At 38.5% G+C, this 24,040-nt stretch overlaps 4 protein-coding genes across 5 annotated transcripts; 3 read left to right on the forward strand and 1 right to left on the reverse strand.

Annotated features, from left to right (window-relative positions):
• The first annotated feature begins 1,237 nt into the window (after positions 1–1,237).
• LOC110794118 (probable pre-mRNA-splicing factor ATP-dependent RNA helicase DEAH4) lies at positions 1,238–3,744 on the forward strand. The gene has a single exon (XM_021999069.2). It carries the CDS (start codon positions 1,353–1,355, stop codon positions 3,453–3,455), a length of 2,103 nt encoding a protein of 700 aa, XP_021854761.1. The 5' UTR covers positions 1,238–1,352; the 3' UTR covers positions 3,456–3,744.
• An 869-nt stretch (positions 3,745–4,613) lies between these two features.
• Positions 4,614–9,983, reverse strand: LOC110794124 (uncharacterized). Its single transcript, XM_021999076.2, has 4 exons — positions 9,395–9,983; positions 7,505–7,780; positions 6,700–6,837; positions 4,614–6,581 (listed from the first exon to the last, which is right to left on the reverse strand). The coding sequence occupies exons 1-4, from the start codon at positions 9,731–9,733 to the stop codon at positions 5,022–5,024; spliced, it is 2,313 nt and encodes a 770-aa protein (XP_021854768.1). The 5' UTR covers positions 9,734–9,983; the 3' UTR covers positions 4,614–5,021.
• Positions 9,984–12,041: 2,058 nt separating this feature from the next.
• On the forward strand, positions 12,042–24,028 carry LOC110794132 (uncharacterized). 2 transcript variants are annotated; one of them, XM_056830400.1, is made up of 11 exons: positions 12,042–12,264; positions 12,542–13,173; positions 14,481–15,540; positions 16,091–18,893; positions 19,913–20,586; positions 20,992–21,244; positions 21,330–21,548; positions 22,037–22,210; positions 22,352–22,537; positions 23,114–23,227; positions 23,312–24,028. In XM_056830400.1, exons 4-11 carry the CDS (start codon positions 18,237–18,239, stop codon positions 23,633–23,635), a joined length of 2,601 nt encoding a protein of 866 aa, XP_056686378.1. In that variant the 5' UTR covers positions 12,042–12,264; positions 12,542–13,173; positions 14,481–15,540; positions 16,091–18,236; the 3' UTR covers positions 23,636–24,028. The 2 variants fall into 2 exon arrangements, with proteins under 2 accessions (XP_056686378.1, XP_021854773.1); XM_021999081.2 differs by having other exon boundaries at positions 12,542–13,165.
• Positions 12,574–13,025, forward strand: LOC130465684 (uncharacterized). Its single transcript, XM_056834551.1, has 2 exons — positions 12,574–12,689; positions 12,752–13,025. Exons 1-2 carry the CDS (start codon positions 12,574–12,576, stop codon positions 13,023–13,025), a joined length of 390 nt encoding a protein of 129 aa, XP_056690529.1.
• Positions 24,029–24,040: the final 12 nt, after the last annotated feature.

Below are 24,040 nucleotides of genomic sequence, written 5' to 3' on the forward strand. Positions count from 1 at the left end.
ATAAGTGGAGACTATGTTATTTTAGGGGTGGGATGTGGGGTAGGTTTATGAAATTATTTGTTTAATAGGATGGTGGATCATAGGGTAAATTGGATGTATTATTAATTAGATGATGGGTTGATAAGTTACTAAAAATGGCAAGTGTATCTCTTAAATAAATACGGCCGAAAAAGGCAAATGTGTCACTTAAATAAATACGGGGGGAGTAGATAAGTTTAGGCTTGATCAAAAGGTGAACCGGGCCGAGTCGTGGCCATAAAATCTGCCATTATATTTGGGCTAAAAATAGCGGGTTTTTCGAGCTATTTTCGAGTCGGGACAAATTTATAATTAAAAGTGTAGTTTTACGTTGCCCAAAACCCGCAAAACAAAACATAATCAGGCCGGGCCGGGTCCGAAAATCGAGTCTACATATTCTGCCCAAACCCGCTAAATTTCGGGTCGGTTCAGTGGGTCGGACTCTTGTTGATCAGTTATAGATAAGTTCGAATAAATTTAGAGTTATCTTGACCTTGAAAGAAATACTCGTAAAACATTTATAGTCTGGTGAATTCATATAAGTTCAGCTAAATTTTAATGGTCCAATTACGTGTACTCCGTAATAAGTTTAATAGTAGTTTGCAATCATGTTCTAGTTAAAGTCCACCAAATAAATTTAGAAGATATCTGATTATAAACAAACTACCCCCTAAATCGAGTAAATTTAGGTGAGGATTTTCCCTAGCTTTTCCGAGTTAATCGCCGAGAATACACGTGGAGTAAATCAAGCGGCAGTTAAGGCAAATGGAAAAAAGGAATATCAAGACATATTAATAGAGTTTTTTAGACAAAAATACCCCATAAAACTCCTAAAACTAATAACTTTAGGAAACTTTATGTAATACTCCCTCCGTCCCTTAATACTCGCACCGCTTTCCTTTTTGGGCCGTCCCTTAATACTTGCACCGCTTCTATAAATGGAAATTTTTATCAATATTATATTATTTCTCACACTTACCTATTACCCCACCTCACCCCTATTCTTTACAAAAAATTATTTAAAAATTCACATCCCCACTCACCACCTCTTACACATTCTCACTAACAATATTAAAAAAATATCTCACTATCAACTAACACCATTAAATTAATAAATCAATTCAAATGTGTTAAACTCCGCACCAGTCAAACCGGTGCGAGTATTAAGGGACGGAGGGAGTACAAATACGGAAATACCGGAATTATATCTACACAATAATTCCTGCTCTGTAATATTTTACATCTGTTTGAATAAAACGCTTACATAGAGGTTCTGCTTCTCCTCAGTCCTCACTCCGCCGTCCACTTCCGCTCGTTTCCATAGCTCCAATCGAATGGAAAAACTCCCAATTCTTCAGTTTGAAGAAAAAATAGTTGAAACAGTAAAGAAAAACGCCGTCACAGTCTTAATCGGAGAAACCGGTTCAGGCAAAAGTACTCAGCTTTCTCAAATCCTCTTCCGCCATGGATTCGCCGATTCCGGCACCATTTGCGTCACTCAACCCCGCCGTGTCGCCGCCGTCTCTGTTGCCCGACGCGTCGCCCAAGAGATGGGAGTCCGACTCGGGGAAGAAGTCGGGTACGCCATCCGATTTGAAGATCGCACCTCCACCAAAACCCGAATCAAATACCTAACTGACGGCGTTCTGTTAAGAGAGAGTTTATCGGATCCAGAACTCAGCTCATATTCCGTGATAATCTTGGATGAAGCTCATGAAAGGAGTTTAAACATGGATATTTTAATGGGTCTTGTGAAACGATTAGTGGGAATTAGAAGTTCGTCAAATTTTAGGGTTTTGATTACTTCAGCTACACTTGAAGGGGAGAAAGTTTCCGCGTTCTTTGATGGGTGTCCTGTTCTCAATGTTCCCGGAAAGTTGTTTCCGGTGGAGGTGATTTACACCGACGACGTGAACAAGAATTTCGTTGAGGCTGCGTTAAAGAAGGCGATTGATATACACGTTAAGGAGCCAGAAGGGGATATACTGATCTTCATGACAGGTCAGGAAGATATAGAGAGGTTGGTGCAGAAGCTTGAAGATCGAGTTCGAAGCTTAGAGGAAGGTTCTGTAATGGATGCTGTGATTTATCCACTTCATGGGTCATTACCCCCTGAATTACAGGTGCGTGTATTTAGCCCTCCCCCGAAAAATTGTAGGAGATTTATTGTTGCAACGAATATTGCTGAAACTTCTTTGACTGTGGATGGGGTTGTGTATGTGATTGATTCTGGGTATGTTAAACAAAGACAGTATAATCCTCAAACTGGAATGTATTCTTTAGATGTTGTTCAAATTAGTAGAGTGCAGGCTAACCAACGGGCCGGGCGGGCTGGGAGGACACGGCCCGGGAAATGCTATAGGTTGTATCCTTCTGTTGTGTATAATGATGATTTTATGGAGGCTGCTGTTCCTGAGATACAGAGAACCTCACTTGCTGGGAGTGTTCTGTATTTGAAGTCATTGGACCTCCCTGGGATTGACATTCTTAAATTTGATTTCTTGGACCCGCCTTCTTACGCCTCTTTAGGTGATGCACTTAGGCAGCTTTATCTCATAGATGGAATCGATGAAAATGGAGCAATTACGAGTGTTGGGAGAATTATGGCTGAACTTCCATTGGAGCCTTCTTTGTCTAGGACTTTAATAGCTGCAAATGAGAATGGAACCCTTTCACAGGCTTTAACAATTGCTGCAATGTTGTCAGCTGAAACTTCTCTGCTTCCTAGTTTTGCTAAAGGGTCTGAAAAGAAAAGGAAGCACACTCCTTTGAAGCTTCCTGATGGAGGAGGTTTGGGTGATCATATACAACTTCTGCAGATCTTTGAATCGTGGAGTGAAACGAAATATGATATTGAATGGTGTAAAGAGTACGGATTGCAGATACGAGGGATGTCGTTTGTCAAGGATGTTCGTGGGCAGTTATGTCAATTGTTGCAGAAGATGGCCAAATGTTCGACTGATGTTCATGGGAGCCATAAGTCTAGAGAGAAAAAGATGGGTTACAGAAACTTGAGGAAGGCGTTGTGTGTTGGTTATGCTAATCAGCTTGCTGAAAGGATGATGCGCCATAATGGGTACCGAACACTTGGGTTGAAGTCTCAACTTGTTCAGGTACATCCGTCATCTGTGTTGCAACCCGATGAGGATGGAATGCTTCCGAATTATGTTGTGTACCATGAGTTGATTACAACATCTAGTCCGTTTATGCGGAATATTTGTACCGTAGATATGCAGTGGATTTCCCCCATCTTAAAGAAACTAGAGAAGCTTGATATCAATAAGCTCAGTGGGGGTTTTACTGATTCTGAGGGTGGCATTGAGGGGAAGGGACAAGAGGGTTTGAAGAAGGAAGCAACCGTGGAGGACCCTGCTGTCCGCGACAGTAAAATCAATGCAGCTCGGGAGCGTTTTCTTGCCCGTAAAGGGAAGAAGTAGCTTTAGGTCTAGAGTTGTCTTTGGCTACGCATATCATTCTTATATGAGGTGAAACTTATCATTTTTGTAGCATGTAATAGCCCTTGTTTGTGTTGATATGAGGAGTTCTAAATTTCACCTTAACTATAGGCGTACGTTGTTTTTTTAGCTGATGACCATATAACTAACTAGTGTGCACTGTGTTTATCCTGTTGTAAAGATGTAAAATCAGGACCAATTTGACATGGGTCAGTTTCTAACTTGCATCAACTTATTAGATTGATCTGATTTTTATGGTTTTTGTTTTTCAGTTTGCAAGTCACTAATGTTTTTATGGTCCTATTTGTTTGAAGTCTTTTTACAAATGATACCTGTAAGTCTGTAACTACAGCTTGCAACCTAGAAAAAGAATGTTATTATGCTTCTTGATTGTTTATGCAGGCTGTCATTTACTCATTGAGGCTGACATTGATGTCTAGGGATGGCGGATGGGTATAATTATGCACCGCCCCAGTTGGGGGCGGGTATGGATGTAATTTTAGCGGGTAGTAGGCGTCCAAGGGGTCACAGGTCAGCCTGTGAGGTGTGAGAATGATGACCTCGGTCAAAAGTTAATCCCTGTAATTGATCTTTGCTAGTGTAAAAATGGTAGGGATGCAGAGACAGCAGTGAGGTCAACCTAAGATCCAGTGCTCTTGTGCCAAAGGTAAACAAGGCTAACCAATCTGACGAAGCTGTAGTCTGTGAAATAAGCTGTCGACACGAGTAAGGCAAACATTGGTGAGGGTGAGCCAAGGATTAAGATCCAGCTGAATGGCACAGTCCATAGACAATTTTGGGGTGCAATAACCAAATAAATGTGTTTACCATTTAGTTTGTTCTGTGTTTTCGAATGTATAAGCTCATGTTTTCTTCTTTAGATGTATGAATAAGCTCTTTAGTTCAATCTACCTAAACAAATACTGTAATTGAATATTTCAGGGGATATTTTAGCTATTGAATCAGAGGTAGTTGAACTGTGGCATTCTGTTGCCAAATTTTGTCTGTTGAGCGAATTTCGGTTTTCTCAGAAGTTTCTCTATTGAGACATGCTACCAGAAACTGGTCTCATGTCTATATAACTTCATGTGGAACAAATTGACCCTTAGAAGTTAGATCATGTCTTGAAATTCAAGGCGCTTCGGCGAAATTAGAAGTGCTAAGATGTGCAGCTTCTTATTTCATTCTTTTTCTGCTTTTATGTTAAACAGAGACACCAATTACACATATTCTTACTCTCAATCCTCAAAACCCTCTTAAATGGGTGTTAAGGTGAATCCTCTAAACTAAATCCCACCATTTTCGCGCTAAAACTGAACCTTACTACTAGTACTACTACTGATGATGATAAACAGCTGAAGATCATCATCTTTTTACAAGGCACGATATAAAACAGCTAGTAATAGTAATACAGTACATAAGTGAGGGTGTTTTTCTTAGAAACTAACTCTCAAGTTCTTGGCTGAATATAGCTTTTTCTAAAGATCAAACCTCCAATTCACCCCAAAAAGCTTTTTTTCTCTCAAACCTCTCCTAAACAAACACCCCCTAACTCGTGAGCTCTTGGCTGAATATAGCTCGGAGTGTCGTCTTCCCAAAAATAGCTTCCCTTGTCACGAGTTTTATCCCTCTAACCCACAACTTAGCCACCTCTATTCCACCATCACAGGCAAAGTGCACCTCTTGGTTCTTAGTCGTCACCACGTGGAACAACCCCGACTGCTTGTCGCTACATATCTTTGGCCGGTTTCCAAGAAACGTCATACTTGGACCCACTTCAGCTGCTCGGCAAGTCACGTTCCTTTTCCCGGACTTACCCCAGTACAACACCCCAGTTGCTCGTACCATCTTCAACTTCTTCCAGTGCGGTGCACCTCTACCTTCCTTAGTGTGCTTCTTCACCCGCGTACCACATAAAACCAGAACACGTGCCAGCTCATCGAGTATAACGTGCTCTGCTTCGTTCCCAACACCGTTCTTCCTTGTCAGAGAAAGCGCGGTCTCATGTCTACCATTCTCGGTCTCACATTTCGCACCACGAGAGATCAGAAACTGACACGTGCTTCCGTATCCTTCTTTAGCTGCTAACATCAATGGTGTGTACCCATCACCATCAACACCATTGACATCATATCCCATACTAGTTAGCCTTCGAACCGAACCCAAATTCCCTTGTTTTGCTGCAACATGCAAACTATATGAACTAGTTGGTACATTACTTTCACTTTTAAGGGCAAAATCAAGCATTATCTTCTCAAAAACTTCTCTGTTACTGCTTGCTTCTGATAAAGTTAAAGCTGAAACATCAGCACCACAGGAAACAAGTAATCGGAAAGCCTCAACTTGACCAGTTTCCGCAGCTACCATAGCTGCTGTAAACCCATTCTCATCTTTCTCATCAAGAACAACACCAACTCCTGGTTTTTGTTTCAGAAGAATTCTTAATGTTTGAATCTCATTGCATCGAACCAGAAAAATGACTGCAGAAAATACTGCAGAGTTACTAGATTTGACCACTTTCCCGGACCTAATCACATCGAGGATTACCTGCTGAAAACCTAATGTCCACCTTGTGGACCCCGCTATTGAGCTCGCAGACTCACCATTTGCATCCACCAGACCAAAATCAGCACCTGACAAGGCGAGTAATTTCAGACACTCTGTGTGCTTGTATTTAGTGCATATCATAACTGCAGTTTCTCCTTCACTGGTTTTGGAGTTGATATTGCAACCACCATTTATTAGACGCGAAAGAGTATCCAACTCCCCAAGGCGTGCACACATATGTATAGGACGTGTTTCAGTTTTCTTACTCGTTTTTACAGAGAATTCTACATCTGCTCCACAACTCAGCAACACGTCAAGTGCCTGTGCATTGTTGCATAAGATGGCATGGTGGATAAGTGTTCTTCCGAGGTGAGGGGTATTTGGGGAAAGATGTTGAAGGAGCAAACGCAAGATGCTACCGGTTTCTTCAAAATACTCAACAGCACACCAAGCAATGTTATAGGGTTCGGCTAGTCCAGCACCTACTCTGCACTCCTCTCCTGTTGCTGGGTCCCAGGACCATGCACCTAGCCTGACTTTAATGTCTACTCGGACACCCTCCTGAGGCGAGTGAATGTCGTAATTATTGGTACACTGAGCAATATTATCGGGATAAAATAAAAAATAAAAAACAAATTCACCTATATCTATATTTAGTAGTGTTTGAATGGACACTCACCCTTAATAGTAATTCAACAACAGAAAACTGTCTGCTTACTATGGCTGCAACAATCGCGTTGCAGTCAGCATTCAACTGAAGATAGGGCTTGGATGATAGGAGTAACATGCGATCCATAGCATTAGCATCCACCCCACACTGCATTCAACAAACAAAAAAATAAGATATTACAATAGAAAAATTTGCAATGTATTTAGTAATGATACAAATCATGCAATAAGCACATACAACCTTTATGTCTTGAACTATTGCTCAATTGTAAGAACTAAGAAGTTCAAGTTATCTAAAACCAGATAAGTTGAGAAAAAATAAGTTCTTTTCAGACATTTTCACACACAAATAAGTTTATTCAGACAAAACAAGTTTTATTTCAGATAAAATAATTTCAGATAAGTACACTTAAGTTCAGATAATATAAGCTCAAACAAAATAAGTCGAATAAAACGGAGCTTAAAAGATTCTGAATTGCCTACATTGAACTCTTAATTTTCGGAAGTTAATGTCAGGTTCTTTTGACGACTCTTGGAGCGCCATTGTGACCTAGAATAGTATAAAAAGTCAGTAAAAGAAATGTTTTGGAAATTGCAATAGAACCTCTGAAGAGAATTCTATTAGAAATGTTTAGTTTCTACCAAGTTTTTCTACTACGAGTTCATTGAAGCCACCATTATTACACTCACATGTAGTCACATATACCATTCATTATATGAACCATTCTCTTCTCCACTTATTTTCTGCTAAGGTAGGTTTTCACTTTTCAGGGAACTTTTAGAGTATCCCTTTTATCACAAGAGAAGGCGCTTACCTTAATCAACACCTGAATAACATCAAGAAAGCCTCTGCAACAAGCAGTGACAAGGGCATGGACAGCAACTTGTGAGCTGATAATGTTGGATCCCATGAGTAGCTCTGCATGCCTAGGCCGTCCCACGTAGCTCGCCTCCAATAATGCATCCTCACACGCTGACTGAGACACGCCTGCTTTTAATAGAGCTTCTAGAATTTCGATGTGGCCACTTCTTACTGCTGCTGTCGTTGCATATCCTCGGAATAGCTTAATGTTTACATCAGCTTTAAAACTCTGTCATGTTTGAACAACTCACAGCATCATTTACAGGAATTTGTCACAAAAATTCATCTGGCAGGTATTAATAAACATATTTCTTTAAAACAAATTGCACCAATTCTTTAATGAACTTGGTCCACACTAAAAGAACAACTTGTTCCTAATTTATTTGGACATGTTTATTAAGATTATTATGAAAAAGAATATCAAATTGGCGTCGTTGATACATATTGTGCTTGAATAATATGATTTTAAGTTACAAATTTACAATTAACTTTTAAAAACATAGGTTACTATGATACAAACAATGGTTACTATATCTAAGAAATTTGGTTTTTCATTAATTAAAGTTTTATGAAAAATAAAGGTCCCCATATATGTAAAAAGGGTGCTAGAGAAAATTATTGGTTTTGGGTCTACACTAATATTATTGTGGACAGGTCCACGCAAGAATAATCCAAAAAATTGTTACCACATTCTAAATAAGCTAATAGATAATCCACTGGCTAAACATAACGATCTCCTTTGAGCACCATACCACTAGTGACATGAAGTAATACCGAAAATTTCCAAACTTTATGTCTATGGATGAATTTGCAATGGATAACATGTCAACACACATGACAAAATCAGGGAAAAACTGACTATAAAAAAAATTGGCAATCAAACAAGAAATGTCAGTTTAACACATTGTTCTTTCCTGCAACAAAGCATATGTTTATTAAACTAGATAAGTTTTAGCACATTCAACCAAAAATCCAAATCTTATTTTAAGAATTCGAGCGAGATCTAGATCCAAATCTTCCATGATACAGCAAGAATTGTTTTTTTTTTTTTTTCCTGGTCTAATTTCTTACTACTCTGCACGACATAAGATGATAAGACATTAACCAACCACCTTTGAGAATGTCACCCCTCAACTAAAATTACCACATTACATTACAACAACAACAACCAATGGACCACATTTACATACTCAACACTAACCACTATAGTACTATGCTAGAACTGTGCAAGAAAAACTGGCTACAAAAATGAGAAAAATGTTTAATTTGTAAGACAATACTGCAAAAAACTGGAATCTCAAACCAGAAAGCATCATAACCGGAAAATCGGAAATTTACATTAAAGAAGAAAAAAATTCAACTTTTACAAGTCACAATCTTACACACAAACAACATATTTTATTTTTACTTCTCAGAAATTTACATTCATCTAAACATTTATTCAATAACATTTAATAAAAAAAATTACCCAATTATTTAAATAATTACAAAATCGAATAACTTAATATCAATTCCCAGTGAAACCGGAAGTCCAATTAAAGCCGCGAAAATCAAATAACATAAAATCATGAAAATAAACTATCACAAAATCAAAGTTCAGTTAAAAATGGAGCTCCAATTGAATCCGCAAAGAAACAAATTACATAAAATTATTCTAAATTTGGAAATAATAACAGAATTTAAGGTTTCTTACTATTTTTAGTTTTTTACATCCAAACTTTTTCATTCACCTTTTTTTTTTCCCTTTTTTACTGACAAATCCATAAATTATAACTTTAATCTACCATAAAAGCAAGAGAAAAGCTCAAAAATGATCATATTCATAATTAATTAAAAAATTTACCAGTAATTTTCTGACGAGAATCAGATTCCCAGAGTGAGCAGCAAGAAACAAAGCAGTAACATCAGTTCGAAACTCCTCAAACTCAGACACAACTCGGTGAGCCGACTCACCATTTGGAACGAGCTCAGTCTTCTGCGACCTCAAATTAACCGTACCAACATAGTCAACGTCGACGGAGGGATCAGAAAGTAGATCTCCGGCCAGTTTCGAATCTCCAGCAAGAACATAGTCAATAAGCCGCTGTGACGCTGCCTCAATTTCGCCGGAAGTCATCGGGAAAATCTGGTTTCCGGCGTGAAACTTCCCGGAGGCGTTGTTGTAAACTCGAACTCCGTGCATTTTTTGGCGGGGTTTGTGCGTGAATTTACTTGTTTACCCCTTCGCTAATCAAGCTTTTCTTTTTTCTGTGTAGTAGAGTATGCACCTCCCTAACCCTCCTATCAGACCGGAATTTCGCACGTGTCCGTTTATGGTGTGTTTCTCTCTCTAAAATTTCTCTCTCTTACATGTCTGAGAGACAGTGGAGAGTGCAGAGTGTAATGGTTGGAATGTGGGGGTGGTTTGGAGCTTTGAGAGTCCATTTTTAGCCGTTACACTATACTATTATTGAGCAACTTTTTTAAAAAATTAATGGGGCCCACCATATAGTGTGATGTGTCATGTGTATATCTCCTAATATGATTTTGTTTTTTTTTCTTTTTCTTTTGGAGGATGTGGAGTCAATCCATAATTAAAGTGAGGAATTCTAGCACAATTAATTAGATTTCCTTTTTTAAGAATTTGATTAATTAGGTTACCTTTTTGCTTGTGAATTAAGATATGGTTGAGTTTTTCTTTTGTACTCCGTAATAATTATTTAGTTGGAGTAGTAAATTAGTAATCATGTTTAGATTTGAAAAGTACTATGCATTAGGAAGATAGTACGGAAAAATGTTATGGCCAAAAAAATGTACGAGCACTGTATATTAGTTGGACTAAAATAAATCTTTATGTTAGTTATGGCTTTCAAATTTTAACATATTGTGCGTATTATTATTGGTTGGACATAAAAAGAAGTAATATTGTTCAATAAAATAAAATAACAATAATTATATTGGTCTGTACGAAGTATAATAATGCTTGGTGTAAAATATATCAACAACAATTTATTGAATATTTAAGTGATTAAGATTTTAGAAATCTCATACAGTACTTTGTATTTCAATTTGAAGGTATATAGGGAGATTAATTTTTATTTTACATTTTACATTTCCTTTTCACACGATATGATTTCTTTTTATAATCTTTCATATTGAATCTATTCAATATGGAGTAGATGACTATAGATTATAAAAATAGTAATTCAAATTCAAAATTTGAGATAAAAGTTGTAATGAGATTAACATAAGCGTTAGAAAGACATAATCAACATCAAATTCTACACAAATCAAAATTAAATGATGACTTTAGTTTACAATAGAACACACGATTTTGAATCCACTTATTCAGAATAATCAGTCATCAACATGATCATGAGTTGTGGGGCTGAGGAAGATAGGAAATATTTTGACAATATTTTTTTGAAATTTGCAAATATTTGAAATGTATTTTATGACCAATAAATGCTACAGTATAATGATATGAAGAAGAGTGGAAAAGGGGTCTGCAACGCTACATAAATAACAATGTCATCCTAGTTTATCTTTTTTCCTTTTTAAATATGTGTAAAGTGTGTCTTTTTTTTTTTTTTGCAATGAGTGTATATCTTTCAATTTACCAATATCTTAGTTTATTATATCCTTTTATTCATCAACTTACTTTGTTTTTGGAAGATAAAGGAAGTTGGTTTTTAAAAGAAGAATAAGTTAGACAATTGGTGCACTTTATTCGTTTCCGAATAGATACAACAATTTAACTTACTCACTTGTCATTCTCAATGTATAATTCTGACCACTGATATATTTAATGTCCATTAGTGAAATTATAAAAAGTTCAGGTTATGAAATAAAGAGTAAAATTTCACCTTGACAAACCTAAAGGTTAAGGCCTCGTTCGGTATCATTTTTTATTTTCAGTTTAATGTTTTTATATACAAAACTAAAAATCAAAATATGAAAACCACAAAAGATAATTTCTAGTTTTTTATTGCCAGATTGCAAAATCAATATGATTATTATAAGTATGCCTATTTTGTAGTTAATAACTAGTATAGTACCCGTGCGATGCACGATTTATAATCTAAATATAAATTTATATCAAATATAAACTATAGTAATAAGATGGAGATTCTATAGTACCCTTCCCTCAAAAAACTAGTATAGTACCCGTGCGATGGTGGAGTAACATTAATTAGTTAGGTTGTCATGGTGTTTGTTTGATCGAGTTTGCACTGTCGATTTTATTTTCAGTTAATATAATTCCATATACCCACCTCGCCCTTGAGTATGAGAACTCGATACCATAGAGGTTTTGAAGGTGGGTCCCCAAATTTTAAATTTACTCCTATAAAAATAGTAAACAAAACATCAAATATGGGGTTGGATAATTTCAAACACATACGTGACTTCAAAATATGATGAACCAAATACACCCTTAATGATTTAATTTCCATTTGTCTACTTGGGCCAGGCCCAAATTTGTAGCACGGTTTCGAATATAGGCTATGCAAGTGTGAAATACGAGTAACTGAGATTTTCTTCAACCTATCTTCTTCAACCTATCTTCAGTTTTCTGACGGCATACAATCAGCAAGTTTGGTTGGGAAACGTGAATATTAGATTGAAATCTCGTTTCCCATTCGTTTCCCATTCGTTTCCGGGATGAATTCATTTTTCTGAAACGGTTTCGGCGCGCGTTTCCCGGTTTCCCCGTTCCAGGACGTTTCGGAAACGGTAAGTCGTGATTTTTTGGCGTTTCCGTGCTTGGTAGATCTTAAGTTGAATCTGTTTGCAGCTTTGGTTTAGTTGAATCTTAAGTTTGTTTAATGTAAATAATGTAATGGTTTTAGATAAGAGTTTTGTTTGTTTTGATTCAAGTTAGAAGTGTTTGAATTTTCCTTAAAAAAATACTTCGTAGGTTATAAAGTCTTGGAATTTTGTGTTTTGAAATATTATTTGCATAAGTATTGCTCCTGATGTAAAACCCTAATTAGTATTTTGATTTTTGCAGGGAGATAAAAGTTGTAGTTTTGTGTGTGTAAAATGAAATCGGTGTCGGGGGAAGTAGTATCTTGTGAGACTTTCCCTCTTTCCAAAGCTGCTAGGGTCCTGTCGAATTTTGTGGCTGCAGACAATGGAGCATCCCCTGCATTTGCTGCGTACTTGAGGCGCGCTTCAATGAACTTGCGAAGCAACATTCCCATGGCATTGTTATAAACAGTAGCAAGAGGAGGGATCTTGATCTTCGAGCTGTGAATAACAGACACAGTGAAGAAGAAGAAGCTGGAAGAATTGATGTTAGTTTGAATGTTGATGTGGAGACGAGGAGGCATAAAAGCAAGAATAGGAGAGATAGAGGTGAGGGGAAACATAAGAATAGGAGCATGGAAGTTGACAGGAATGTGGAAGATGTAGGAGGGGCTGGGAACAAGTCAAAGATAAACAAGGAAACCAGTGATGGTGTTAATGCAATTCAAGTCAAGAATGATACATAAAGCTTTGACGGAAGTAAAGAAAACAAGAAAAACAAGAAGAGAGTCAAGCTTGAAAACTGTGGAAAACAATGGTGATGAGCAAAACAATGGTGATGAGCCAAACAATGGGACTTGGGATGATTAAGGTTATAGGACTTATGGTAATACTGTGAGTTTTGATGAATTTGCAAAAAAAGGCCCTCCTTTTGCTCATTTCTATGTTGGTTTTGTTCAATATTGGTATCTTGGAGTTATAGATGATGGGCAATAGCTGAATTATTGGGGAATTTCTGGGTTATTAGTGAATTTATGCTCTTTTGATTGCAATTACATTGATGAGTTTCGGAAGTGATGAACATTAGCTGCGTTTTTCGCGAAAATTCGGATTATTATTGAATTCAAGTTGGTTTAATCTAGGACAAGAATATTATTGGTAGGAATCCATGGCCCTAAAGTGGGAAATATTGACATGGTTAGAGGTTTTAGGTAGAAGTGGGAAATATTGACATGGTTAGAGGTTTTAGGTAGAAGTAGGAAATATTGACATGGTTAGAGGTTTTAGGTAGTCATTGTGATTTTGTTAGGATTATATTATCAAGCGGTTAGTGAAGAGGGGCTCCATTAGTGTAACTTAGTATTATACAAACGATTATTAAGGAGTATATGTAGCAATAAACCATTGTTCATGCGAATGGAGCTAATGAAAGTAGTTAATTGCACGAGGCTAAAATGTTGTTGCCGATCCTTATTCGGATAGGAGGTCTTTCTTGGTTTTTTTCCCATCTAGGAACCTTGCCATTATTCCTCGTATTACTTTGGTAGTACGAGTGTATTGAAATATCAACTGATCAAGCTAGAGAAATTAGAAAATGTATATATACTTCTTGAATTGAAATGAATAAATCATAAAGTTTCAATAGTTTCACGAATCCTGACAAAATTCGTTTACATAGTTATGGTGGCTCATCATTTGATGCAAGGAGCTTCTTTGCATTCACACAATACAATAGTACTTGTGCATGCACTAGTTATTCCTTTTGTATAGTTTGTACTTTGTAGAACCCGTCTTAGTCATATAGTAAGAAGCAAGGAATGAGGTTAGTAGAGCGGATTGTTGGTGTAAGACTCTTGTATCCAACCTTCTACACTGATGAAAGGACTGTTTTTTTCATTAGAGTGAATGATCCTATTTGTGATTTCCTTGATGTCAATGAATAGGAGTGTGAAAGGGTAATACGTAGTTTCATGGAGATGGCATTCTTATTCATTTTTCCAGCGAAGAAGCTGAAGCTCCATAGAAATGATTGTTCTTTGTTTACAAAATTGGATTAAGTTGCTTTATGATCATGATGCAACCATGACCTACATCAATTTGAAATTATAAGTAGCTTGAGAGACATTCTTAAAGCGATGATTTTAATATAATTATTAACTTCCATAACTGTTTCTTCTGACCTTAAACATCCATTTTAACAGGCACCCCTGAGGGGCTTTCTTAATCTTCAAAGAATAGGACAAATTCAGCGCCAGTATACTGTTACAAACTTACAACTGGGGTTCTGGCTATAGCAGCTTGTTCAACACCCAGGCTGCTTCAACATCTAAAACCCCTCAGCCTCCACGCCTTTCTCCTCCTCAAAGAAAAGTCATTTCGGTGGCCTGAAAGATGAGTGTCGTGTTCTCGATCACTAATTTATACGGGCTGCATTCTTTTCATAAAGGTTTTATGACAAATGATGACACACTGACAGGCATAGAACAAAGGACTTGGTTGTGAAGGGTTCTGACAGGATAGTCAATGAAATGAAGAAGTCTGGTCGTGCACATGGTGGCACTGGGTATCCATCACTGTCTCAAGTGTCCGTTCATGCCAAAAGGCAGATGAAAGTGAACCCGGAACATGTAAGGACAGAGAAATTATGAGGCATGATCGTCACAAACTGATCTAGGGATGCCTAATTTTGGGTGAATATGTGAATGAACCTTCAAATCTGCAGAAGGTGAGGAAAGAAGCTTATGAAACAGGGCTCTAGGGCAAGAATGTATGTGGGTCTGGCTATGACTTTGATGTTTATATCCATTATGATGCCCTACGTATGTGGTGAAGAGACTACCCTTTTGGGGAATCTTGAAGGGAAGAACGGAAACCTGAGATTGAAGGCTCTGTTCCGAGCCGATCCCTGACTCTATGCATGGCCCTGAATGGATTGAAGCTAGTTTAGGCAGGATAAATATTTCAGGGACGAAAGTATTCTGCAATTTCGGTCATGTCAACAAAGTTGAAGAGGACATGGTTATCCCATTGAAGAATTGATTGAGAGCCACTGTGGTGGAGTGAGAGTTGTATGTGACAATTTACTTTCAGTGGTTCCTGAGGTGTTCTTTGGTTTCCTTGCTTCCCAAACACTTGTGTGATGATCTTCTTAGGAATTTTCGGCTAGAACTATAGAGTATAGAGAAGGGTCAAAGAACATGCAGCCAAGGAGTTGCCCAAGACTGAAAAAAGAGGTCTGCTGGAGTGGATCATCTTATGCAGGTTCTAGCTTTTCCTTTGCTAGCCATTTTTTACACGGATAATGTTGGGATTGTTTGTTCTGAAAGAGTAATTTTCTTTAGTTTCTACACAAATCGTAACTCTGCCTCTAATTTACAGTCATGTTGAATAGGATTAACCATATTTAATTCATTAAAATGTGGGTAGCAGGCATTGTTTGGTTGTGTAGTGAATGTTTTCAATAATATGCAAGGATTTGAGTTGAAGTCATTTTCTTTTTTCATGTACATTTCTGTTATTTTTACCGAACAAGGTATTTCCATGCATCTTTTAGTACGAGTTTAAAAGAGGGGACGTATGTCTAGAGACTTTAGGCTGCTCTTTAGAGCTTCCATTTTAGTCTTTATATACTTCTATATGTATAGGCTGGGAGTGGGACAATTGCCCACTATTCAAATGTGGATAAGGGGAAAAAAGTTCCTCTATTTTGTTCAACCAAATGCCCACATAATTTGAATTTGTTAGCTAAAAATGCTTCAGCTGTCTGTTGCTTTTCATGTTGGTTGACATTATTCTGTTACATTTGTTACAGGAGATCTTCCATTCTTGGATAATTGTTGAAATAAGACTGTAAAGGATTGCCCTCGAGCCGAGCCGTGCCGTGCTGTGCTTTGTCGGGATTTTCCCCAAAAAAAGTGGCCCAGGCCCGGCCACGGCCCACTACTGCGTGCTCGTGCCGGACCGTGCTTTTTTCATGCTCCACTGCTCGTGCCGTGTCGGGCTTTTTTCGGGCCATGTCGGGCCAGACCGGCCCACGGCCATCAAGGCAAGCATCCCACTTCCATGCCGTACATACCCATACCTTGAAATTTTTGAATTTTTCCGTTTTCCATCCCCATGCCCGTAGGACCTCCCTGTATCCGTCTCCGTGCAATCTACTTTGATTTTGAAATTACTTCTCTTACAATTTTTATCTTTTACTCTCATCTCCAAACCTTTTACTGCTTCAAGTTTTAACCACATTAGCTGTAACTGATATTTGAGATAATGTATACCGACAAAATGAGTATGGAATTATCAAAGATGACTATTTTGAGATGAAAAAGGAATGGCCCAGTATCTGGTGAAATATTTGATCCTGTTGCTCAACTTGACTCAAAATACAAGTAGAGTAAAGTCAGTGTCTCCTCAGTCACATTTATTGGTTACTCCATTACCCAACAACAAAAGGACCAAACTTTGTCAGAAATCATTTACAAAAGTTGCCAGACTTCCTCAGTCAGATTAAATGCTCTATTATCATCGTTGTTCATTACTCCATTTGTTCAAAATAACATGGAGTACTTACCGGACTTCTCCATTCCTAAATAATTGTTACATGTATTATTGGCTTATTGCCGATGAGCTTATGGATAACTATATTAACTAAATGACTGTATGGAGTTGTGATTTATGATTAGATGTTGTAATACTAATGGTGCGTTTTATTCACCTGATTTTCACTTATTTTTTCTGAACTTAACTTATCTGAATTTATCAAAATTTATTTTAGTTATAAATTTGAGCCTTATGGATAACTGACTGAATGGAGCTGTGGTTTATGATTAGATGTCGTAATACCGACTGAATGTATTAACTAGTTTGACTAACTGATTGCATTAGTTGATTTTGACTAGCTAGTTGTATGGAAGTGTTCGATAAATAATTGTTAGTTGTTTCAGATATAACCAATAAGCTAAAAGTTATTTGAAAAAGCTCCTCACCTAACTTTTCTAAAAGATTTTTTAGACCCAAATAGTTTTATGACATCATTTTCCGGTATTTTTGCCGGAAAATGGTTTCGGGTTGTAATTTAAAATAGATGTACAAGTTTAAAGTTGTAATTGGCAAAATTAAAAATTTGATGTTGTAATTGACAAATAGAGAACTTTATTAGGTTGTGTTTGGCAAATTTGCTAATAGTTTTTTCAAACTACTTTTAACCAGACACCTAAAATAGCTTTTTAAAATATTTGACAAGCTAATATAAATGACACGATCCTTACACATAAACGGTCTTTTGTAAAAGCATGTCAGCAAGGAAGTTTTCAATTGTACGTGAGGTTGTGAGTTGTGACAAACTGACAATGCAACAAAGATTCTAGGCCGAAAGAGTAATTTGTACTCCGTAGTAAAAGTTTTCATTCGGTAGGAAAGAAGAATTGTTTTACCCGATCAAAATCCTATGAAAATTATTATTCCGTAGGTGCACCTGGGTGCATCGTAAGGGTATATTTATGTCAACGGGTGGTCTCTCACATTGTTCCATCATCATGTAAAGGAAAAATTTGAAAGGATGCACCGTACACCCGAATGTACCTAATATGTTCTAAATATCATATACAGGTCAATCTGACCAAGTTATTAAGCTAGACACTTTGAAAATACGGAAAAAGGTAAGGGATCCCCGTCCCTAAAAGTAAATTTGTATAATATATAGTTTGACCATAAATCCTACGGCCATAAAATGATTCACAATAGTTTATTTTTTGGGGGGGAGTCAAGATGAAATAATAATTGAGGGATACGTGCACTGAAGTCTGTTTTTTATGGTTGAGACATGGGAAGGCACAATTGTTTCCGCTGATAACGGCCTTTCCATTCCATCAGAAAATCACAAACTTCTATACAATTCTTTCAACCAGTTTTCCATCATCAAATCTTCACCATTTTCGAGTTTTCTTTAGATCATCATCATAATGTTGCTAGGAAAGAAGAAGAAAAAATCAAGTTCATTCCAAGTAGACTACATTGTAAGTGTCCTAGAAATCAAACCATGGCCACCTTCAGTAGCATTATGTTCCGTACAAACTGTGTTAATCCAATGGGAAAACGGCGACCAAAACACCGGGTTTTTACCCCCAGGAGTACCTTCCCTTAATGGATTCGAAGATGGAAAAATCGAGTTCAACGAGTTCTTCAAACTCACTGTAACATTAACAGGGAAAGATAACCAGTGTTTTCAGAAGAATAATTTGGAGTTTCACCTGTATGAACCGAAAAAAGATAAAGCTGTAAAAGGTCAGCTTTTAGGGACTGCTGTTATTAACCTTGCAGAATATGGGATAATCAGAGAAGTTCAAGCAATGACAGCACCAATTATAATCACGAAAAAGGTTTCGAAAGGGACGAATAGTTTTCCTCTTCTTTATGTTCAGATTCAGCCTTTTGATAATGAAGGGATTGAGTCTGTTTTGAGGATGATGAGCGAGCAATGTGGCGATGATAATGATTCTGATCTCACTCTTTCTGTGACTGATGATGATGGGTATGCGTCTGCTGTTTCGAGGACTTCGAGTTTTCATGCCGGGAATTCTTCGTCTTTTCAGATGGATGAAATGCTTAACTTTGTCAATGTAAGTGTTTTTCAGCTTCCTGAATTGTCTGATAGTTTCACTATTATGCAGTAGATGGTCTGGGCCGGGTTCGGGCCAAGCTTCGGGTTGTTTTGTGCCCATAACCCGCTATTTCGGGCTAGTAGATGGTCTGGGCCGGGTTCGGGCCAAGCTTCGGGTTGTTTTGTGCCCATAACCCGCTATTTCAGGGTAGTAGATGGTTCGGGCCGAACTTTGGGCCACTTTTTGTGCCCATAACCCGCTATTTCGGGCCAGTAGACGGTCTGGGCCAAATTTGGGCCAAGCTTCGGGCCAAATTTTGTGCCCATAACCCGCTATTTCAGGCCGAGCCAAGCAGGTTTTTCAGGCAATTTTAGGGGTGGGCCAATTTTATAACTACAATTCCAGTTTTGAGTTGCCCAAAACCCGTCCAATAAAGATTTAAAATCGTTCCGGCTAAAATCTGTCCAAAGCCCAATGCTTTTGGGTCGGGCTGGGCTCAATATGATTGGGTTTCTTATGTTAGTGTTTTCATGTTTTTCAATGAAAATGTGATGCTCAAATTGCTGTTTCTTCTATTTAGTACGGAGTACATTGATATGCCAACTAATGTCTTAAAGCTTCGTTCTTTTCACTTGAATCGCTTTATCTGAACTTATTTAACCATATTTGAACTTGTTTTTGGTTGTATAATGAATGAAAATGTGATGCACAAACTGTTATTTATGCCAACTAATGTTTTAAGGTTTGTTCTTTTCACTTGAATCGCCTCATCTGAACTTATTTAACCTTATCCGAACTTATTTAACCTTATCCGAACTTATTTTTGGTTGTATAATGAACGTGGAACAAAACCAGACTCTTGAATGAAACTGCATCTGCTGCTACATAATTAACAGTATGCAGAAATCGAATTCCATCATACACTTACTGCTGAAGGGTGAATGTAACAGCTCAATAGATCATGTTTAAAGTTTCATGTTCTTGATGATTAGAGGGGAAAGAATATAACTTCATGAGTTTGAACCCTAAAATTCCAGGTGGGTCTGAACTCAGACATACCAGGTAATGCAGAAGTACACGAATATGACGAAGGAAGAGTAAGGAACAAGGAACGCGCAAGAAGTGGGGAAGATGACTGGGCTTCAGGAAGAAGAAGTGCAGAAAGCAACACTAATGTATTTGGAAAATTCTCAGAAGTAGCTACAACAAGAAAACTTACCTCAAGAAGTATTAGCACTCTAAAATTTGGCAAAAAGGGTCTTGATTTACATGGTTTAGGTGATAAATTGAAGCACATAAAATCCGTCAGACTTCCTACTGAATCTCCACGGGCCTCAGGCCCGCCTATTCCTCTGCATTTATTCGACAGAGCGAAGGAAGAAACGTCTGTAAAAGAGGTACAAGTTGACACCAAGAGTCAGGAAAAAAGCGACAAGAAAGAAAAGAAGTATGGGAAACCTGAACTCGAGTCTAAAATCAAGTTGCTTGAGGAAGAGTTGAGAGAAGCTGCTGCACTTGAGATTGGACTGTACTCAGTTGCAGCCGAACATATGAACTCTAAAAGGAAAGTACATGCACCAGCTCGGAGATTAGCGAGGTTTTATCGCCATGTTTGTAAGATGGAATCACAAACTAACAGAGCAAGTTCTGCTAGAACTGTTGTTTCTGGACTTGTTATGGTTTCTAAAGCTTGTGGAAATGATGTGTCCAGGTATGAACATAAACAAGTTAAACAAATTGTGTATTATCATTTCTATAATCTCAAGCTTTTTAGATATTCCTTTGGTTTCAATTTTACTGAACTGAACTGATAAAACCGGATTTTCCCTGATAAAAACTGAGTTGTACTGATTATAAGTTATAACAGAAATGACCTTGTTTTGGGTTATTTTTCTTAGACCTGACCAACTATAGCCCGACACGCAACCCGTCCCGAAAAGTGCGGGTTTTGGGTAGCCTAAAATATGCATTTTAGACCAAAACCCGAACCCGGCCTGAAAACCCCCGGTTCGGCCCCGCAAAATCACGCACCAAATTTATGGGTTTGGCATGACATTTTGTGTTAAAACCCGGCCCGAACTGAATTTTGATCACCTCTAATTTTTCTGATGAGCAGGCTGACTTTCTGGTTATCAAACACGATAATACTGAGAGCTATGGTGAACCAAATAACTGAAGGAATTCCTCCTCAACCTGAACTAGTTGTCACTGAGACTAAATCTGGGAGAAAGAAGTCAGAGAAGAAATCTACCATAAACAACTCAGTCGACAGCTTAGGTGATTGGGAACATCCACAGACATTCGTCATGGCATTAGAAAAGGTCGAAGCTTGGATCTTCTTTCGCATTGTTGAGGGTCTATGGTGGCAGGTTTTCCCCTAAATTCTTCAGTTTTTTTATACCTTCATTAAAGGTTTAAGATTACTGGTTTTGCTAACTTCATGTGCTTTTGCAGAGTTTTATTCCTCATATGCAGCCAACGAAAAAGAAGAAGAAAGGAAAGAGGCTGAACTGGAAGAAATCTCAGAGATGGAAGTTTGGTTTGGGGGATCAAGAGCAAGGGACTTTCTCCATAGAGCTCTGGAAGAAAGCCTTCCAGGATGCTTGTGGGCGGCTTTGTCCCATTCGAGCTGGTGGTCATGATTGCGGTTGCTTGCCAATGTTGTCGAAAATGGTATGTGTCTTCGTTTCCACTGTTTTCTCAATACCATCACAATGGTTACACCAGACTAGACCTGATCAACTATAGCTCAGCCTGCTGGCCCGATCTGACCCGGCCCGAAAAGGTGCGGGCCTGGACATCCTTAAATATGCATTCTAGACAAAAACTCAAGCCGGCCCGGTTCCGGCCCGCAATACCCGCAGCAAATTTATGGGCTTGGGCATGTTTTTTTGTGTTAAAGCTTCGCCCGAATTCTGATCATCTCTACACCATACTAGAACTGATCAATTATAGCCCGACCTGCTGGCGGACTCTGCCCGAAAAAGTGCAGGTTTGGGCAACCTAAAATACGCATTTTCAGACCAAAGCCGAGTCCGGCCCGAAAAGCCAGCACCAAATTTATGGGTGTAGGCATGCTTTTTTGAGTTAAAGCCCTTTCCGGCCCGAATTTAGATCACCTCTACACCAGACCTCTGACATTTTCATTTTCTGCATTCTAGGTAATGGAGCATTTGATGGAAAGACTAGATGTTGCGATGTTTAATGCCATTCTTCGTGGCTCGGAAGAAGAGTTGCCAACAGATCCAATGTCCGACCCGATCAGTGAACTTAAAGTCCTCCCCATCCCTGCTGGGAAATCAAGCTTTGGTGCTGGTGCTCAGCTCAAAAATGCTGTAAGTTTTAACAGTATTCGATCCTCCTATTATATACTCCATCAGTTTCTGTTCCAAATGCTTGTAACTGGAAACTGGAATGATTGAATGACATACATAGACTTTGTTGCTTAATTGATTTCTTCAACTGTAAATAATCAGGTTGGAAACTGGTCGAATTGGCTGAGTGACTTTTTTGGTCTTGAAGAAGATGACGACCCGTCAAAGGATCAGGATGAAACCAACGAAGAAGAAGATGCCGTCAAGGCCTTTCGTCTCCTTAATGCATTGGGTGATCTTATGAGGCTTCCCCTTGGGATGCTTGCTGATTCCACCACAAGGAAGGAGGTCAGTAAAACTCTCTTTAAATGCTAACACTTCGAGGTGGCCACGTACCGAGCCGTGTAATCCCACGTGTCAGGTCCCTCGGGCCGTGCCTAAATGGGCCATAGGAAAGTCGTACAGTGTCGGGCTCGTTCGTCTATCTTTTCCATAAATGAGACCCATGCACAGACCGTCCCACGTGCATGTCAGGCCGAATTGTGCCGTACTAGCGGGCTTCCTTACTAATTTAAAGAATTTTTTGTTATTGTTTAAAAATAAGCATGTTGACGTACGGGCCGACCCGTCGTGCTCGTACTAAATTTCTAAAATGATGCTCAATGCACGGGCCATGGCCATCATCATGCCTCTCATGTTGCGTCGGGTTTACAACGGGCCTATTCCAGGCTCAGGTAACCCACACGATGACCCGACCCATGCCCAACTCTAGTGCCAACACTAATCTACATTATCCCATTTTGTTATTAGCCTTTTAATTCCTGAACTGGTAGGGAAGATCTATTGGGTACCAAATCTGAAGTTTGTAACCATCAGCTGAAAATCCATTGTTCTGATATCTTGGCTTATTCTTACAACTTTTAGGTATGTCCTATCTTTGGCGGGTATCTTATCAAAAGGGTCTTCACCAATTTCGAACCCGACGATTTCTCTCCGGATCCCATTACCGAGGAAGTTCTCGAGGCTCTGGCATCCGAGGTTAGCCCCTTTGCTTCTTCTAAGTAACAGATTTCTCTGCTAACTGTACTGCACCTAATAATCTGAATTCCTTTCTCCAACCAGGATTCTCAAGAGACTTCAAATGGTTGTATTATAAGCTTCCCTTGTGTTGCAAAACCCGTAGTATACTCGCCTCTTCCGGCCGCATTATTCTCGAGTTTGTTAGGAGACTCGAGTCAGAAGAGAAACGGGTCATCGTTACTAAGAAAAGGACATAACAGCGACGATGAGCTTGAAAAGCTGAGTGTACCACTAGCTTCGATCAATGTTCAGAACATATGCCTTGAAACTGCCTCGTCGAAACCCAACTGTATGCCCAAGGGGATAGGCGGCAGGGAGGTTGTCAGGTATAAACTGTTGCAGGAAGCATGGAGAAATGGCACCTGATATTACTATCAACGGGCCGGGTTAGGGCCAGGTAGGGTCAGAATTAAACGGGCCGGGCTGGGCCAGGCCTAGCCTACGATTTTTAAGTAGAGGATCAATTCTCCAAATGAATGCAACTACTCCTGCAAAGTTGAATCAGATACGACGACAATGCAGGTTTTACAACACCTGTTCTGCAAGAATCTAAGGTGTTCATTTACCAAAAAAAAAAAAAGAGTTGATCCAAGGTTAACTTCCATTATCTAACATTTGTACTTTCTACAAAATCCCAGAAAAAAAGATCGAACTCTATTGTTCGATTTTGGGGATAATTTAGTGAGAAACAGAGATTTGTAAGTCAATTTGTAACTTTTAAGAGTCTTTTATGAGATTCGCAAGTCAATTTGTAAAGAAGACATCGATGTT

This window comes from Spinacia oleracea, chromosome 1 (genome assembly GCF_020520425.1).
Source record: "Spinacia oleracea cultivar Varoflay chromosome 1, BTI_SOV_V1, whole genome shotgun sequence".
Classification (NCBI taxonomy): domain Eukaryota; kingdom Viridiplantae; phylum Streptophyta; class Magnoliopsida; order Caryophyllales; family Amaranthaceae; genus Spinacia; species Spinacia oleracea.